Raw genomic sequence first — 20,632 nt, forward strand, 5'->3', positions numbered from 1 at the left:
TTTCTCATTTCACTTAGTATAATTTTTTCTAACTTCTTCCATTTCCTTACGAATGGGGCAATGCCATTCTTTCTGATAGAGGCATAAAATTCCATTGTGTATTTGAACCACGTATTCCTGATCCACTCATCTACTGAGGGACATCTGGGTTGGGTCCATATTTTAGCAATGACAAATTGGGCTGCGATGAACATTGTTGTGCAGGTGACTTTAGTGTGTTCCTGCTTGTAATCTTTTGGGTAGATGCCCCAAAGTGGGGCTACTGGGTCGTAGAGGAGCTGTATGTTTAGCCATCTGAGGAACCTCCACACTGCCTTCCAGAGTGGAAGAAGAAGTTTACATTCCCACCAACAATGTAGTAGGTTTCCCTTTTGGCCACATACCCTCCAGCATTTGTTATTGTTAGTTTTCCTGATAATGGACATTCTTACTGGGGTGAGGTGGAATCTCAATGCTGTTTTGATTTGCATTTCTTTTATAGCCAGTGATGTAGAGCACTATTTCATGTGCCTCTTGGCCATTCTCATTTTCTCTTCAGAGAAGTCTCTTTCTAGGTGTTTAGCCCACTTTTTGAGGGGGCTGTTGGTTCTTTGAGGATTTATTTTGGGGGTTTTAAATTTTTTTAGTTCTGAATATGTTTTAGATATGAGGCCTTTGCCTGTTGTATGGCCGGTAAAGCTCTTCTCCCGATCTGTGGGCTTTCTGTTTATCTTTCAAGCTATGTGCTTTGCCATACAGAAGCTCTGCAGTATGATGCAGTCCCATTTGGCCAACCTTTCTTTAATTTGTTGCATTTTGGGGCCTTTAGTAAGGAAGTTCCATCCTGTGTCAATGAGTCCAAGTGTTTCTCCTACTTCTTGTAATGTTTTCAGGGTATCTGATTTTACGTTGGAGTCTATGATGCATTTGGAATTGATTTTGATGCAGGGGGATATGTAAGAATCTAGTTTTATTTTGTTGCAGGTGTTAAACCAGTTTTGCCAGCACCATTTGTTAAAGAGGCTATCTTTCTTCTATCCTATTTTTTCAGTTCCTTTATCAAAGATTAATTAGACATAGTTCAGTGGGTTCATTTCTGGGTCTTCAGGTCTGTTCCACTGGTCTTCAGGCCTGTTTCTGTGCCAATACCAATCTGTTTTTATTACTATAGCTTTGTAATACAGCTTGAAGTTTGGAATTGTAATTCGTCCAGCACTGTTCTTTCTACTTAGGATTGTTTTTGCTATTCTGGGTCTTTTATTGTTCCATATGAATTTCTGGATTGCTTCCTCTATTTCATTAAAAAATGGTGTTGGGATATTAATGTTTACTGTGTTGAATTTGTAGATAGCCTTTGGCAATATTGCCATTTTGACAACACTAATTCTACCAATCCAGGAGCATGGGAGGATTTTCCTTTTCCTTAGTTCTGTCTTAGTTTCCTTTTTCAGGTTTTCAAAGTTGTCATCATGGAGGTCTTTCAGTTCTTTGGTTAAGGTTTTTTGTAGGTATTTTATGCTTTTTGATGCTACTGCTAAAGGAGTTGCTTTCCTGATTTCAGCCTCGGTCTTCGGGTCGTTGGCAAATGGAAAAGACATTGATTTTTGAGGGTTTATTTTATATCCTGCTACTTTGCCAAAGTTTTAGATCAGCTCAAGTCATATGGGATTAGAGTCTACAGGGTTCTTTAGATACAGTATCATGTTGTCTGCAAAGAGAGAGTTTAACTCTATCTTTTCCTAATTGGATTCCCTTTATGTCTTCCTCTTGCCTTATTGCTCTGGAATACTATCTTGAAGAAAAGAGGGGAGAGCTGACAACTTTGTCTTGCTCCTGATTTTAGAGGAAATGGCTTTAGCTTTTCCCCATTAAGAGTAATGTTCCCTGTCGGTTTGTCATAGACAGCCTTAATTATATTCAGGAAAGTTCCCTGGAATCAGTTTCTCCAAAGCTTTTAGCCTAAATGGGTGTTGGATTTTATCAAATGCTTTTTCTGCATCTAGCGAAATAATAATGTCATTCTTGACTTTGCTCAGATTGATGTGGTGGATTACGTTGGCTGACTTGCATACATTGAACCAGCTCTGCATACCAGGGACAAATACAGTTTGGTTAAAGTGTATGATATTTTTTTGATGATCTGTTGAAGTCGATTGACCCGAATTTTGTTGAGAAATTTTGCATCAATGTTCATCAGGGAAATCGGTCTATAGTTCTCTTTCCTTGATGAGTGCCTGCCTGGCTTTGCGATGAGGGTTATATTGGCATCATATAATGTGTTTGGTAGTCAACTGTCTCTTTCAATTTCATTGAAGAGTTTGAAAAATATTGGTGTAAGTTCTGTTTTGAAGACCTTGTAGAATTGTGCTGTGAATTTGTCTGGACCTGGGCTTTATTTGGATGGGTGATCACTTATTGCCATTTCTATTTTAATGCTGGATATGGGTTTGTTTAGAAGGTTTAAATCTTCATGTTTGAGGTTGGGGATATCAATTTTTTTTTAGAAAACCATCCATTTCTTCCTGGTTCTCAAATTTGTTGGCATAAAGGTTTGCAAAATATTCCCTTATTGTGTTCTGAGTTTCAGTTATTTCTGTGGTGATGTTACCTGTTATATCTCTGATCTTGTTTATATGGGTGTGCTGCCTTCATTTTTTGGTCAGATTTGCTAGGGGTTTGTCTATCTTGCTAATTTTTTCAAAGAACCAACTCTTCTTTTTGTTAATTCTTTCTATGTTTTTTTTTTTTTTTACTCTAAGTCGTTTAATTCTGATTTAATTTTAATTATCTGCTTCTGTCTATTGGCCTGTGGTTGGGCTTGTACTCTTTCAAGGAGTTTAAAGTGCTTCCTTAAGTTGTTGAATTGATGTTTCTCAAGTTTGTTGATGTAGGCACACAGTGATATAAATTTTCCCCTAAGTACTGCCTTTGCTGTGTCCCAAAGCAGCCAGCTGGTATTTTGTGTGCTCATTTTGTTTTAATTCCATAAACATTTGAATTTCTGTTCTAATTTCCTCAATGACCCACTGATGGTTTGGCAATGTGTTGTTTAGTCTCCATGAATTGTTGGATTTTCTGTGGTAGCTGTTTGAGTTGAGCTTTAATTTCATTCTATTGTGGTCTGAGAGAATGCAGGGAATGATTTGGATACTTCTGAATTTGTACAGATTTTCTTTGTGCCCTAAGATGTGATCTCTTTTGGAGAATATTCCATGTGCTTCTGAAAAGAATGTGTATTCTGGTGTTCCTGGATGGAATATTCTGTACATGCCGGTTATGTCTAGTTGCTCTATGCAGTTGTTCCATTGTGAGGTTTCTTTGTTCAGTTTATGGCATGTTGATCTGTCCAGGGATGAGAGTGGAGTGTTAAAGTCTCCAACTATCAATTTGTTTGGATCTATGAGTGTTTTTAGAGTCAGTAGAGTTTCTTTGATTAAGTTGGGTGCTCCTGTGTTTGGGGTGTAGATATTTAGGATGCTTATATCCTCCTGTAGGTGAGATCCTTTTATTAGTATGTAGTAACCTTCTTTGTCTCTTCTTACTGTTTTAATTTGAAGTCAGTTTTATCTGATCCTAGGATTGCAACTCCAGCCTGCTTATGGGTGCTGTTTGCTTCATTGATTTTATTCCTGCCTTTCACTTTGAGAAGATGTTTGCTTTTGCTAGATTGATGTATCTCTTGGAGGCAACAGAAAGATGGATCTTGATTTTTGATCCAACTTATGAGCCCCTGTCATTTAATTGGAGAATTAATTCAATTATTGTTGAGATGTATCATTGAGAGATGATCATGGTGTACTCAATGCTTCCTCTGGAATTTCGGCCTGTCTGTGTTCAGCCTTCTATCTGTGTCTTTCTGCCACTGTCTGGAGGATTTCTTCTTGGTCACTGCTTTTTGTTTTAGGTGCGTGGAGTGCTGGGCACTTTGCTGGTGCCGGCACAAGCGTGAAGGTAGGATGCCTCCTAGAGCTCCCAGAGCTCAAATCTGTGTTTTCAGGCCAGCAAAGTTGATTTTTCCTTTCTGGTCATAATCTCTATACTTTTATAACTTACTTGCGCTGTCTTTCTTGGAGTAAATGTTTCTCTGGAGTAGTAACACTAGGATCTTGGAGGGAGCTTAGCTAGGGATCTGCTGCTCCTCTGTGGTCTTCCCCATGTTCTTCCGGCCTAGGTCATGAACATAAACTCATTCTATATTTTTATCCTTGTTTTCTTGTATGTTTAAACACTATTATTGAAGATGATATTTGTATAATGGCATATTTTCCCATTGCCACACATTGGAAAGATATATTTCATTTTTTTAGTCATTGGTAAACCAAAATTTGTCACTTACTTATAGTCTAAGACTATTCTTTTTAATGATAAAAGTAGATCAATGTTTATAAATAGAAATCTTTTGAGTGGTATTTTATTATTGTGACTTCCTTTCTATAAACATAAAGCCAATATTTTTAATGTTTACCAATGAACAATTTAACTATAGTTAAATAATACCACAAAAGTTATTTAGGAATTTCCATTATTCCTACTTTTTGTTCTTGCCAGTACAAGTCTTGAGCTCAGGTCCCTTAATAAATTTTGCTCTACTACTTGAGATACAGTTCTATTTTGGACATTTTGGACTACTTCAGATATAGTTCTATTTTGGACATTTAGTTTTGATGAAGATTGCCAAATATTGTTAGTAGGATGCATTATTTCTTAGGAGTTTCAAATGACTATGTTTTTATATAATACACTTTAATGAATTAATTTGTATGTCATGTGTAAAAAAAATAGTGCTACAGGGTATTACCTGAGTTCATCCATTCTACTTTTCTGTCTCTGGTCTCTGAAGTGAAAGCTTTCATTCTCAACAATTAATATAGTCTCTATCATTACTCAAACAAATGAAGATTTATCAATAACAGAATTTCATTATAGTATCCAATAACAATTTTTTATTAATACTAATGAGTTATATTTTAGGTCTAGATTTGCCTGTGTTCAAAAACGTAGTATCTGCCTTTTTGAAAATTTTCCATTTTAGAATTTGTTTTTCAAAACTGGAGGCTATTAAAATCTGTGTCATTGTTGATATTATGTTATGACTTTAAATATAAGTTCTAATTATTGCCTATGCATACAAGCCTAAATTACACTATTTTTGTTTAATGAATACTGATTATCATAAAATTAAGTCAATTTTACATTTCAAAACATTCATAACAGCATATATTCATCATAGCTAAACATCTGTTGCTCATATCCTCCATATCCTCCCCTATACTTAGTAATTAGTATTGTACTTTCAAGTTTATTACTTTGGTTTCCACATATGAGTGAACACATGTACTTGTCTTCCTATGTCATATCATTTAATATATTGTCCTCCAGTGCCATCCATTTTGCTGAAGGTGATTGAATGCCATTACTTATGGCTTGATAATAAAACATTATATATAACACAATTTCTTTATCTGTTCTATTATCATTACTGATTTTATATCTTCTATATCAGTAGTTCCATAATAAGCACGATTATGCAAGAAATTATTTGATACATTTAATTTCTTTCCTCTGGAGATACAGATAAAAATGAGATAGCTGGGCCATATGGTATGGTAGAAATTTCGCTATTTTTATATAATCTTAATATTGTTTCTCTCTCTCTCTCTCACTGTGTGTAAGTGTGTGTGTGTGTGTGTGTGTGTGTGTGTGTGTGTGTGCTTGCGTGTTTGTGTGTACTGGGGTTTGACCTTGAGGTCTCGTATTTTTCACTTGACTTGCTTGCTTTTCACTGTTGCTATATCACTTGAGCTGTGCTTCTTGTGTGAAATTTTGCTTGTGAATTGGAGATAGAGTCGTATGGACTTTCCTGTTTGGTCAGAATGAGAATCTTCTCTGCCTCCTCCTTGCAGAGTAGCTAGGATCTCAATCGTAAATCACTGGTACCAATGTCCATATTGTTTCTTGATTATACTGCTTCTGTTTAATATTGAGTTTTATTTGTTGAACAAATTCATCAGCACTTGTTAGCTAATGTGTATTTAGGCTAAAGTTGTAGCTCAGTAATAAGAGTTACACTTCAAGATTTCAGTGGCTCATACTGGGAAACTTGGAAAGTTTCTTTACTTTTCCTATCACAACCCTTTGTTGATATTGTAATTGTTTTCTTTGGCAAGGGCAATTCTCTGGTGAAATCTAAAGACATTCTCGTCTTTGAATCTATTACCCTTTGAGGTGAAGGATATGAAATGTGGATTCAGATTGAATGAAGTACTGTTCATAGAATTCTAGGTTTCTGGCCAGGAACAAAAGCTCTGATTAAGCCCAAATTAATTAGGAAAACATGAGCTTTGCTTACCTACATGCTGCATTGATGAAGTGCCTGTCTGTTATCTTTATTTCAAGCCCCTTCTTTCAATACACATGGGGACTCCTATCTATCTCTTTATATTTTATTTCTAAAAAAAAACCTATCAATTCATTGGAGGATATTTTCTCTATATTGAGGGAGGATTATTCTTGCCCTATGAAAGGCATTTCTATTGTGAGTCCTCTTTCCCACTTTCCTTTGTCACGCTACTTCTATAGTTCTAGTCAGGATTGCATATCCTGACTTATTTTTTAGTTCTCTCAATATTGAGGGTGACATTCAGGGAGTCCAGTAATCCTTGAGAGTAACACTTAACTTTTGGTGGCCCTTCAACTTTGATAATTACATTCCAGGGATCCTTTTACCTTTAAAAGTTGCACCCTGAGTTTGAAGTCCTATGAATGACAAGAAGCCTCATCATCATGGTCTCCCCAAATTCAGTCACCATGAAATGCTTAATATTTTTCTGTGATGTGGGAAGCTAACATGCTGCTAGATCAGAAGTCCAGCATAAAGCAGCATTCTTTACCAAAGTGCTCTTCAACTTCAACTTGGCTTCTTTTGCCATAATTCCTTTAAATGATCTGAGATTCCTTTGTTCCAGGCCTTCTTGTATCAGGACTAGTAACTCCAGGAGGTATGTGGAATATGTCTAGCCCTGTTCCTCCAATTTATAATTTTTCTTCATTACCTTTCTTAATAACTTTTCTTAATGAACTTCAACTCCTTTCTTCCCCATCTGTGTAGTCTGCATCAATCTCTATCTCTCCCCACTCTTCCAGGTCCTTGGAGGTATCCATCATTTCCAGGAGCACCTTCTCTTCTCCCTAGTTCATACTGGCATTTTCCCTTCATTTAAGCAACAGCAACCCCTTGAGATCACCTACCATTCCCCTTTATATGGTTACCTCCTCCTGTTCTTATCCTACTCTCATAGTGCATAAGGCCAAACAGTTAATAACCAAGAGCAGAAGCTCAGAGCAAACATAAATATAAATATCTTTCATAGCATTGAAAATGAGGACAATCTGTGTATGTTCCTTTTCCTACATCCAATCTGGATAAAGCTGTTAGGCTTGGATCTTTCAGTTAAGGTTTTCAATATTTAAGGAATCCAAAACTCTAACAATTTCATTTGAAGTTTCCTGGCATTGATAAGTAAAGGCTTCAATTTTTATAACTACCTGAGGGGGCTGATGAGGCTGAAACTCCAAACCTAGGAAATTCACCTAGAAGAGATGCTATCTCAAGTGAGGTCCTTAAGTGAAATTATGAAGCTGTATTAGACAGTAGAGATTAAAAGAAATTCTGGATAACATGCATAGGACCATGTTTAAACTTGCTGACTTCAACAAATAAAATGAAATCACTCAAGGTTGTACTCAAGAACTTTCCAAAGAAGGTAATGTAGGCAAAAAATTATGTCCATCAAACTAAGGAAATCACTCAAGGTTGTACTCAAGAACTTTCCAAAGAAGGTAATGTAGGCAAAAAATTATGTCCATCAAACTATATCTATGAAATACCATATGCAATCAAAACTATTTCTATCAAGAATGTGTGGGAACCTGTAAGTGCAGAGCCATAAGGTCAGCCTTAAAGAATTGGAAGGCCATTCCCTGTCCCTCAGAATATTGAGGCCAGCCCTAACAAGACCTAATGCACTTAGCATTGCAATGGCCACAGTTTCCACCCTCATGATAATACCGATCTTCACTGGACCTTGGAGCTTGCGGGTGGCCTATTCAAATTGTCTGGTTGCTGCTCATCTTCACATCCTGTTTTCAGAAAGTAACTAATCCTAGGATTGTTCTTCCCACTATGGTGCCCTTATCTCTTAAAGATGGCTACTTTGTTTTCTGCACATACTCTCCTGTTAATGAATATAAGCCCCGTTTGCGGGACCCTCTGGATCTGTTCCTGGAGTGAGGCAGCAGATCCCCTGGTATCCCAAAACCAATTCCATGATATGATCTCCATCATTGCTTTGCTCCAGGCTGTGGTGGACAAGGCGATTGTGGCAGTTTGTAACCTCTGGTGACCCAACGTGGCGGCTGGAGACTCAACATGGGACAAGACAGGCAATTTTGAGAATGGAGGAGCAGCAAAGATGGTGACCACAGGATCAGGGAATGCTGATGAGTTCGTGATCCTGGAATGCGTGCCAGGACAGGCTTCAGGACTGCCGGGGTAACCAATGGGGTTAGCTCAAAGCAGAAAGGCTAGGTATCTTGAGCCGATGGGCACACTGCGACTAAGTCAGGGGTAAAAGTAAAGAAAAAGGATATGGAGAGATTGGCCTGTTACATAGAAGAGTACGACTCGCTGCTACCTCTGCAGGAGATGCTGCAAGTACAGCATTGCAGGGAGATTTTGCTATCATTTTATGTGGCTCAAAGCCTGGGGAGGAACCACCAAAAGTTCAGTCTTTATGAAATGAAATTACACTGGTGTTAGAGTATCATCATCCGGCTCCTCAGCCAGTAAGATATGGGCCTGTATGGGAAGCTCCTGTACAGCAAGAGAATGTAGCTAGAAACTGAGTCTTATGACAAAGAGTGGAAAGATGTAACTAAAATCTCTGAGTCTTGACACAAAGAGCAAAAAGATGTAAACAAGAGCTGTAGATCTTGTGACAAGGAGCTAGAGGATGTGATTGAGAGCCCTGAGTCTTGGGGAAAAGTCAGGAAGATGTGACTGAAGGCTTACGATCTGGTAAAAAGGGACATGAGGAATGTGAAGCCTGGGAGGGTGATAAAGAGGAGTCTTCTGGCTCCTCTGGGGATGAGACATTTAACCAGACTCAGTCCCCTAGGTGCCCTCTTGTGCAGTCATCTACCTGGCCTATAGATCAACAGCAGGGGAATTGGAAGCTGACGTTAAAATGCCTTTGGTGGAGCCCATTAAATTAAAACCACTTAACCAAGAGGAGGGCAAAGATCCCCCTAAAGGCTGCTTCCATAAACAGGCCATAAGCACCCATGAGGCCACCTCCCCTGACACTATGGGCATTCTCAGGGGATTAGAAGAGGCCCAGTGTTTAAATCCCCACAACTGGAAAATCTTGGCCATAACCTGCCAAAAACCCAGTCAATATCTACAAATCCAAATGTGGTGGAATGAGGAAGCCTGCAGCCAAGAATTAAGACAACCAGGACTGATGGACTCAGGTGGCAGGGAGCTTGCCTGGGTGTTGCTGGACAGGTACAGTACAGAGATCAAGTAATCAGTCAGAAGGGCAGAACAGGGAAGGAGGTAACAGAGCCAGGATAAACAGCTATCTCTAATGTAAAACCATTCAGGGAGGCCTGAAAATTTATGTTGATTTCACAGTCCAGTTAAAAGACAATCTTTGTAAGGCTGTACTACATACTGACTTAGGAAACTTACTCGGCTAAACATTTAATTTTGACAATGATAATTTGGTAACCAGAGGCTTTGTTCCCCCCTGAGGCTGCAAATAACAATCTTATGGATTATAAAATGCTTTAGAAGGATATAAAAATGTTCAAAGATTGATCCATATATTAATATGCCTTGCCCAAAAAGTTGCCTAAATGTATCATGCTCTTTACCATCTAGGTCTTAATTATCTATAAAAATGTTGTTTATTGTTAACAAAAACTTTACTTTCTGTGTTTTCTCTCTTAGTTTGTTTTATATTGTCTGTCTGTCTAATAGTGACTGTTAAAGAGAGCAGAAGCTGAATCCATCTTCACTAAGATCTCCCCGCTCCTAAGCTTCAGGCTTGGGAGATGTGTGCCCTGTCTGCTCAGAATCCAGGGAAGGCCCCCTCGCTGTTGTAAGATTGTATAAACTGCTTGACCACCTGCTTGTGGAACATTCAAAGTTAGCAATAATAAACCTGTGCCCTTCCAGGTAGGAGCAGTCTTACCCCTACCCTTTGAGAAAGCGTATTCACCTGCATTGTTTGGGGGCCCGCCAATTCTAACTAAAATGATAAGTTGGTTCAAACAAATACTATGTGGCAGGTTGTAACTCCATTGGCCACCTGTGTGTGGCCTGACATGACTATGCAGTTTCTCTGTAAGTGTTGTAACCTCATTGGCCACCTGCGTGTGGCCAGGTTTGACCATGTGGTATTTACCTTTATAAACCCCAACTTGAGGGCTGCTCCGGGTTGCAGTTTCAGCTCCAGAGTCTGTGCTGCATTCCTGGGTGATCAGCTCACTTATTACTTCCCCGATGGATCCATCTTTGTTTGAGATTGCCTCTGCGTGGTGGACTCTGGAGTGATGTGGGTTCGAGGCCCACTTGTGGTACCTCCCCTCGGACCCCAAGGTTCTATCATATTGGGCAAAAATAACATTTGCCATTGGAATTTCAAAACAATTTATGGCCAATTTTCACTTTTAAAACATAAGAGCTCCTTAAGAATCGTGTGCACAAAGGTGTATGTGTGTATGTGTGTGTCTGTGTGTAAACACGTTCAAAATTATCTGATACTTTGATGCTTATAATCTGTTATTGTAAGAAAGCATTAATATTCTCTATCAAACTAAACTGCTTCTATTTTAAAAGGTAATGTTTTGTTGCTGATCCTTTCTAAATTTATTTACTTTTTTACTGCAACGGTAACCATTATCTATGTTGCTTGTGACCAGCTGTCAAGTGAGGAATGCAAATCTTATGTTGAAGGGGTTAATTATCAAGCATGCACTTGATAAAAGGAAAAAAGTGGACAGTTTTAAACTCAAGCTGCAAACAGGGCTTGTCAAATTTGGGTACAGACAAGTATGTCTAAGAGTCAATACAAACACAAGTTAAGGGAAAACCAGTTTAAATTTACAGAAAGTTAGTAATAGAAGCTTCAGGAAAGGATTTAAAGTAACAAAAGAATGATTTACTCTAAATAAATAAGGGTTTGTAAAGTAAAAATTGTCTTGAAATATTTGTTCCAACATAGAAAGAAGCAAGGAAGACAAACCTGAGAAGGTTCAAGTACGTAGCAGACAGTATAAGTATGTCTACAAGCAAAGTTTGGTATGTGATTAACTATGATTTAAATAAAGTTTAGATATAGTGTGAAAACTGAGTCACAGCCATCTCAGTGCCTGGCCAGGTATTGGCTGTTTTCACAGACACCTTGAGGCCTACGTGGAGATAGGAAACTGTCTACTCAGCTCCAAGGCCTAGAAGTGAGACAAGCCATTCTTTAAACTGCAGAAGCCTGGCTCAGTGGTTAGAACCCGGCTTTGGAAAGTATGTGCATACATTTTGTTAGTTAGCACCAGGGGAGTCCTGCTCCCAGTGCTATGTTTAAGTAATGCCTTGCTGAGGCTTGGCTTCCACCCAACAAGTGACTTTTGTCTTTAAAATCTTGGTGCAAGGCTGTACAGTGCAGCAGACTTTTGTAATTGGCCTGCCTGGAAACCACTAACATCCCAATTAATTAAACAGAAAGGGGGAATAGGTGTAGATCATTGGACCCCCAGAGAACAAATAGTAATGGCATTATTTATTCTTAATTTTGAAAATTTAAATTTTCCATCTAATACTTCAGCAGCAGATAAGCATTGGAAGGATCTGGAAAAGTCACAGTCCCCATGCCAACCTGTATGGTAGAAGAATGTCACTGATAATAACTGGAAACCCAGAACTGTCAAACTATGGTGCCACAATTATGCTTTTGTATCCACAGGTTCTGCAGACATTTGGCAACTGGCCTGGAAACTAAAGCCCAGAGCTGAAGAGAAAAGCACCTGACCAGGGAGCTGCCGGAGGAGTCCCTGGAGAAAGTAAAAAGTAAAGTGGAGGCCAGGGGAGAATAGCGAGAACAGCAAGAACCAGATCTACAACCATTCTCACCTGGGGACAGGTGAAGAAGCTTTCTCAAGCTGAGAAACATTTAAAGGACAATGGGCAGGAAATGAATGCAGTGTCTTTGTTTGTAATGATGATGGCACTGATTCACACTACTAGTGACTCTTGCTCTGTACAAGTCTCTTTTTGGGGGGTTCCTAGGTTGATATAAAATAAGATTGATATATTTAGTCAGGGTAAGCTTGAGGGGCCCTGGAATAACATCTCAGACCAGTCTAAGATAGATAATGTCCAGTTCGGTATAAACTCATGGCCTTTCCCAATGATGAAGGGAAATATGTTTGTGCCAAAATACAGAAAAGTTACCCAAGAGAATGTTCTTATAGGAAAAAAGTCACTGTGCATTTGGCCCCTGAGTCAGAATTTACTAGTTCTCCAAATGTATGGCTTCATTGGCTGTTAATACCATGAATAAGATTTCTTTCTCTATCAAGGAAGGCGATTCTGTGCAAAATATCCTAGCACAGTATCTAGAGGGACTTGCTATCAGTCTAAATGGGTTCAAAAATATCTCAGGATGAGATTAGCTCACAAGAAGATGAGATATTAAAAAAATGAATTGACATTAGACCTTGAGTTTATATTCCATCATGAGTGTTTATGTTTTGTTGTGTATATGACGTCAGTAACTGCTCTTCTGTAACTAGACTCAGTTTACCTAAAGGAAAAAGATTTGGCATTGGCTGGTCTTTCTATTGTGATGGCAAGGCCATGTTCCAAAGAAAAATTATTCAGGACTCTGTTATGTTGGGAGGATAGCGCCTCTCTTAACAATTTGACCCATCAGAATAAGGGACATATGAAGCGTGATCTTCCCTCAGATTGTGATGACAACTTTGTACTGTTAAATACTGCTATTATGGTTGTAGCTGCAGCTCTTGTTCTGCCTGTCCCTAGACTTGTAGTGGGTGTCCAGAAGGAACTCAGCCGGCTAGCTTGTATTTTTAACATGGTGACAAATGTCACAGTTATAATTTTGGAAGAGAGAAATCAGGAAATGGAGTTACAAACAGGAATTCTGAAAAATCGTGTTTCCATAGATTACCTGTTGTTAAAAAACCAATTGGGGTTTGAACAATTCAAAGGACTGTGCTGCTTCAATATTACTGACAATTCTCAAAGGATTCAGAGCCAGCTAGAGCAGCCCAAAAGAGTGCTGGCTAAGTTGACCAGAAATGATTGGGATCTCCCTGAATGTTTCTCCTGGCTTTGGCCCTTCCTGGGCCCAATAGCTTCCATAGTGGGAATCATTCTGCGGGCCTGTTCCAATGTCTATCCTCCAGCATCCAGTGTATGCTAATTCAGACGGAAGCTAAAATCATGCTGTTGGAAATAATAAAAAGGGGAAATGTGGGAACCTGTAAATGCAGAGCCATAGGTTGGCCTTAGAGAATTGGAAGGCCATTCTCTGTCCCTCAGAAGTTTGAGGGCAGCCCTAACAAGACCTAATGCACGTAGCATTGCAACACTGGACCTTGGAGCTTGCAGGTGGCCTATTCAAATTATCTGTTTATTGTTCATCTTAACATCCTGTTTTGAGGAAGTCACTAATCCTAGGATTGTTCTCCCCACTGTGGTGCCCTTATCTCTTAAAAATGGCTACCTTGTTTTTTGCACATACTCTCCTGTTTGATAATGAATAAAGTCGTGTTCACCAGACTCTCTGGATCTGTTGCTGGAGTGAGGCAGCAGGTCCTCTGGTACTCCGAAACCAGTTCCACTGTCCAGTCTCCATCATTGCTTTGCTCCCGGTCTTGCTCCCAGCTGTAGCAGGACAAGGTGCTCCCATTGGTTTGCAACAAGAATGTACTTTTGTCTTCTGCCACATTTAGAATTGCCCAGAGGTCTTCCATAGAGATGTGGAACATGGGAACTTGTATTGTCCCTGAGCCTCATCAATGGAGCTGCAAATCTACCCATTTTTTTAAGCTTTTATATTTCACCCACTGGGTCAAATATTCCAGTCCCTGATAGTAGGCTGTCAATGGATGTGCTAGATTTTGCATGTTCTCATTTTCTAGGAAATGTTTCCTGTTTCCACATTCTGTCTATTGTGTGGACATACATTTGACAGGGAATGTAAACTTTGCAAGTTTAACCTGATATTTCCTAGCAAGGGGGTTATGTGGCAGTCCACTTGAGGTGACATGGCAGATAGAGAAATACCAAATTGTACATGGAATGAGGAATCAGGCAGGAAAATTGGCCAGATGTCTGAACACAGGTGTGAAAACTAATATCTCAAGCAATTTCCATACACATAGAATCTAAACCATGGTAGAAGAGACAATGTTCACAAGTTTTTTTTTTGTTGTTGTTGTTTTGTTTTGCCAGTCCTGGGCCTTGGACTCAGGGCCTGAGCACCATCCCTGGCTTCTTCCCGCTCAAAGCTAGCACTCTGCCACCTGAGTCACAGCGCCCCTTCTGGCCGTTTTCCATATATGTGGTGATGGGGAATCGAACCGAGAGCTTCATGTATAGGAGGCAAGCACTCTTGCCACTAGGCCATATTCCCAGCCCCACAAGTTTTGTTTTTATTTTGTCTTCGATTAGCCTACTTTTGATTGACAATTTCATCTTACAAGACCTATTGTCTTTCTTTTACCATGGTTTAGATTTTATGTGTATTGAAATTCCTTGAGATATTTGTTTTTATATAGTTCATAGTTTCAGTCACTATTTTATTTCTAAACAGATTGTGTTACCAATTTAGTTTCATTTTCGATTTCTTTCTTCATAACGTGGGAAAGTAATACCAACTTAAAGAGGAACTATATCTTTATGCAATTTTCTCAGCCATTAATGTATTGAAAAATTACTGATTTTTTCCAGTATTTTACTTTTATGAAAGTGATGCTAAAAACAAATGGAAAAATACAATAAGAAACTTTAACAGTTGGCTTTGATCAGATTTCCTGAGCTTAGAGAACCTTAAACAAATGGAAACTTTTGTGTCAACCATTCAGTTTCATTTATCAAGCTGGCTCATCTAATAACAAAGAAATCACTCTATTGTATGAGAAAGATAAAAGCTATTTCTTGAATCAGAATATGGGAATAATATTCTTGTTTCTAGGTCATTCTGTTACAGCTGTACTTTTCTTCATAAACCTCTCCAATGTCCCTTAAATAACTATAACCAAATTTAAAAGAAAAATCCCAGGGAGCCCAATTAAATCATTTTTAACTTAATGCACACCTGTTATAAATATTGTAAGTGGGTACAGAGATAAATCCCAATTTTCTCTGAATATAGACATGTCTATAGAACATGCTTAAAGAGGCGTGATATATAAAGAAATAACTGGAGCTGAAAAGACTTAAATGAATGCTGAAGTGGACAGTTTATTGAGCGTCCTACTGACACCCCATGATCCCATTTGTATGCTTCCTTGTGTTCAGTGGTCTTCAGAAGCACTTCCTCTGAATGACCGTTTTTCCAAATTCGATAAAATCGGAAGCGGTGACACACATCCGTTTGAACGTGCTCAACGATCCTATTATGGAAGCACCAATCCATGGGGAGAGGCCTCTCTCCTGAGAGGCGAGGACCTCAACAGGGATTTCTTCAGGAGCTAAGTTCGTGATTTCATCCCTGAGCCTCTCTTCAAAGCCAGGGAATAGGGTGTTGCCCCCTGACAACACAATCTTGGCAAAGAGATCATTCTGAATGTCAATGTCACACTTCTGTATACTGTTGTAAACCATCTGTGAGATTCCTGGCTCACGGATGCCTAGTCGATCAGGTGTAAAAAGGGCATCAGGAATTTTGCACAGATTTTCGTCGATGCGGATGACATTTCCATCTGGTAGCCTATACTGTGACACAACCTGCCGCGGTGTTTCTTTTTCATTATTGATGTTAGTAACAAAACAGATTTTCTCTTTCATGTCTTGTCCCACAGCTTTGTTGAAAATTGAAGGGAAATTATAGCCTTTCAAGAGGAGCAAGCGGATCATATGTTCTGTTACATCCTTTCCAGCTAGATTTAATAGGGAGACGGCATGCGGCAGGGAGCAACCTTCATAAATGGGGACGGTGCTGGTAACTCCATCCCCACTGTCCATTACTAGGCCGGTGACATTTCCAGATGCATAAAGTGCTCCCACAGCATGATTGGACAAGTAAAATTCGGGAACATCAAATTTTTCAAACATGATTTCAACCATTTTCTCTCTAGATTCATGGGGGTTAAAAGAGTGCTCTGTCATCAGTACTGGATGGTCACAGGATTTAACTCCTAGCTCCAATTCAAATAGATGATTCCATAGTTTTTCTAAGTCATCCCAGTTGGTTACTAAGCCACGTTGAATGGGATAATGTAAACATAAGCTCTCATGCCTGCCTTGTGCTTCTTCTCCTATGAAATATTTCTTCTGATTGGTTCTTGAAACTATACTGAATTTATGATGTCCAACAACAGTGTTGATAATGGAGCGAGGTCCGCTTTCTCCGGTCAGGCCTACTTTACACAGCCCGGAGCCGTTGTCAAAAATGACCACTGGGTTTTTCAGTTCCTTTATGCTAAACATGTTTTTTTTTTGATGTTGTACACTGCAAGAAAATAAAGTACACTTGAACCAATCAGTCTACAGGTGCCTCTTTTAGTTCCAAAGCCCTAGATTTTACAGCTTACCAGATGTTGAGCAGGCTGATCTTGTCCACCAGAGAGCTGGTCCTTATCCCACGAACTCTGTCTCACTTCTGGCAAACCAGAGCTTGTTCAGACTATTTAACATGTGGTTGCCAGCTATGTCACAATGTGCCTATGACATCAGTTGTTATGGTAACAGTGAGTATCCTGCAAACTCATAGGCTTAACTAAAATGATTTGAAACTCTGAAACGAGGGGTTTTCCCCCAGAGAACAACTCTCTTTTCATTTTTAGCTGATGTATATAAGATGGTGTACACTAACAGAAGTAAATAAGCGCAGGTTGAGTTTTAATGGGCATATCCATAATCCACTCAGAACACTTTTTTTTAAAGTTACTGTTTATGTTCCTGCTCTTAAAAGTTAACAGAGTTCACTTTCATATATAATTCACCACTGGAATGTTTCCATGATTTTAGCTTATTCACAGATATGTTCTTATGATGGATATTGAAATTAGGAAATAAGAATTGTAATAACCAGAGGGGCAGGAAGTTCCAGCCCATGCTGACATCATTGCCACATGGGGTAGGCCTCTGGAGGGGGTGGGTCATTAAGGAGAAGTTGGGGCAGTGGAGGTGGTTGGACAGTGGGGGGCCTAGAGGACTATTGGAGCAAGGGTGGGGCAGACTATTAGGCTGCATGTTCTCAGGAAGGGTCGGGTATATGAGAGAGAGGATAAAGGGAAGCAGCAGACCAGAGCTGAGCTGAGTGGTACCTGAGCCTGCCGAGAGGCCTGTGAAGAAACCTAATGCCTTGATGCCTGAGACCTGCAAAGAGGCCTAGAGGCCTGAGTACTGAGGAGTGGCCTGGGGCATGCAGAGAGGTGAGTGGTCTTAGGAGAGGTGAAGCCTGCAGGAAGGGGGAATCAAAACAAGCTTGTTCTCTTGCAGCCTTGGAGACTTGCAGGTCTGGGGGTCAAGGCTGCTCTTGGTTCTAGGATCTGGGTAGTTAGCACAGGACAAGTTAGGTTCAGGCCAGTATTTGGATGTTGAGGCTGTTCTGGTGGTGGGTTCTAGGCTCTAAATAAAACTCCTTTGTAAATAAAACTTTTTTGCCACCTTTAGAAATTCCTCCATAGATTTTCTTGCTCTCAGGTCATCACAGAATCATCCTATGTCCTAGAAGTAAAATTCACTTGTTTCTAGTGTGTAATTGGACACTTTATATTTGGTATACTGTGATAATCCTGATGTTTTCTACATGTATGTTCATTAGCAATATTTACCTCTAATTTCTTACAGTATGATTATCTCATTTTAGTGAGCAGATACCAAAAGATCTTATATATGACTTTGAAATTTAAACATTCTAAATTTTAATACTTTTTAAATGTACAGAGGAGTTATACCTTTGGATTCCTCCCCTTTCATCTGACTGTTTATGTGTGAATGCCAAGAGTCTTGTATAGGTTATCATGTTCTACTGTATTTTGGATGTAGCTTATAAATAAGAGCAAAACCATTTGCCAGTTGTCTTTCTGAGCTTGGTTTTCCTCAGTTAACATGATTTGTTCTTGTTCTATCCATTGATCTGGGGCCTGTTTCATGCCAGTACCAAACTGTTGTTGTTGTTGTTATTATTATTATTACTATAGCTCTATAGTAGAGCTTGAGGTATGAAATAGTGATAGTAGAATGCATTTTTTGGCATAAGTTACTTTGGCTATTCTGGGTGTTTAGTTGTTCTACATGAATTTTTCGATTGTTTTCTCTGTCTCAGTAAAGAACATCATCAAGATTTTGATGCTGATTGCACTAAATTTGAACATAAACTTTGTCAATATGGCCATTTTACAACATTCTTTCTACTTATCCATAAACATAGGACGTCTTTCCATTTCTTGACATCATTTTCAATTTCTGTAGATTTTTAGTTTTTATTATAGAGAGATTTTGCTTCCTTGGTTAGGTTTCTTCCTAAGTATTTTTGAAGTTATTGCAAATTGTAGTGCTTTCCAGATTTCTCCTGGTTTTTATACATTATTGGTATGCAGAAAGCCTATTCAATTTGTGGGTTGATTTTATATCCTTCACCTTTTCCAAAGATGTTGATCATCAATAGGAGCTTGAAGATGGAGTCTCTCAGGTTCTTTAGTGTAAGATCATATCATTTGCAATTACGGATAATTTGACTGCATCTTTCCCTATGTGATTTCTGTCTTTAAATACTGGATACCAGGGAAGGGAAAGAAAAACAGGGTATAAGATATCACAGGAAATGTACACACTGCCCTATTATGTAACTGTACCCCTTTTGCACAACACCTTGTCAAAAATAAATAAATAAATACTGGATACAATATATGAGTGAATCTACGTTATCTTTTATATATATATATATATATTTTTATTATTAATTGAACATAAATTTTTTTTACAAGGTGTTGTGCAAAGAGGGTGCAGTTACATAGTAGGGCAGTGTGTACATTTCTTGTGATATCTTACAACCTGTTTTTCCATCCCTTGTCTAGGTCAGGTAGACCCATATGCAATATACAATGTATCAAGCACATATACAGTGTTCACAGACTTGGTCTCTACTGTCTCTCCGTCTCCCTTTGTTAACAGTCATATATCAGGGAGATCATGCCCCTTTGTTTTCTGTGTTCTAGGCTTGTTTCACTCAACATAATTTGTTCGAGTTCTGACCATTTCCTTGCGAATAACAATATTTCACCATTCCTAATTGCTATGTAGTATTCCATTGTGTATAAGTACCATATTTTTTGGATCCATTCGTCTGTGGAGGGGCATCTGGGTTGTTTCCATATTTTGGCTATTGTGAATTGTGCCGCGATAAACATGGAAGTACAAATGTCTTTTTGATATCTTGGGTTTTGCTGTTTAGGATAGATGCCTAGGAGTGGTATGGCTGGGTCATAGGGTAGGTCTATATTGAGCTTTTTTTTTTTTTTTTTTTTTTTTTTTTTTGGCCAGTCCTGGGCCTTGGACTCAGGGCCTGAGCACTGTCCCTGGCTTCTTCCCGCTCAAGGCTAGCACTCTGCCACTTGAGCCACAGCGCCCCTTCTGGCCATTTTCTGTATATGTGGTGCTGGGGAATCGAACCTAGGGCCTCGTGTATCCGAGGCAGGCACTCTTGCCACTAGGCTATATCCCCAGCCCCTATATTGAGCTTTTTGAGAAACCTCCATACTGTTCTCCAAAGTGGTTGTACTAATTTGCACTCCCACCAACAATGGAGAAGGGTTCCTCTTTCCCCACAGCCCCTCCAGCATTTGTTGTTTCCTGAGTTCAGAGTATAGGCCATTCTAACGGGGGTGAGGTGGTATCTCAGGGTTGTTTTTATTTGCATTTCCTTTACTAGCAGGGATGTTGAGCGTTTCCTCATGTGTTTCTTTGCCATTTTTATATCTTCTCTTGTGAAGTCTCTCTTTAGCTCTTTTGCCCATTTCCTAATAGGTTTATTGGGCTTGGAGGGGCTTAGTTTTTTGAGTTCTCTGTAGATGAAAGATATCAGGCCTCTGTCTGTTGCTGTGCTGGTAAATATCCTTTCCCATACTGTTGGCTGTCTTTCTATTTTGGTGGCTATGACCTTAGCTGTAGTTCTCTTTTTTTGTTGGGTCTTTGCCTGGTTTGGGAATGAGTATGATATTAGCTTCGTAGAATGAGTTTGGGATTTCTCCCTCTGTTTCTATTTCGCGGAAGAGTTTGAGGAGTATTGGTATTAGCTCCTCACTAAAGGTTTTGTAGAATTCGTTGGTGAATCCATCTGGGCCTGGGCTTTTCTTAGTAGGGAGGTTCTTGATCACCTCCTGTATCTCACCGTAAGTT

At 39.2% G+C, this 20,632-nt stretch overlaps 1 protein-coding gene across 1 annotated transcript; it reads right to left on the reverse strand.

Moving 5' to 3' along the window:
* Nucleotides 1-15,592: 15,592 nt before the first annotated feature.
* LOC125343719 (actin-related protein T1-like) lies at nucleotides 15,593-16,717 on the reverse strand. Its single transcript, XM_048336244.1, has one exon. It carries the CDS (start codon nucleotides 16,715-16,717, stop codon nucleotides 15,593-15,595), a length of 1,125 nt encoding a protein of 374 aa, XP_048192201.1.
* Nucleotides 16,718-20,632: the final 3,915 nt, after the last annotated feature.

Source organism: Perognathus longimembris, chromosome 28 (genome assembly GCF_023159225.1).
Source record: "Perognathus longimembris pacificus isolate PPM17 chromosome 28, ASM2315922v1, whole genome shotgun sequence".
NCBI lineage: Eukaryota > Metazoa > Chordata > Mammalia > Rodentia > Heteromyidae > Perognathus > Perognathus longimembris.

Bases quoted from the DNA above. Each gene is read 5' to 3' on its own strand.
- LOC125343719 (XM_048336244.1), bottom strand. From the start codon at position 16,717: ATGTTTAGCATAAAGGAACTGAAAAACCCAGTGGTCATTTTTGACAAC.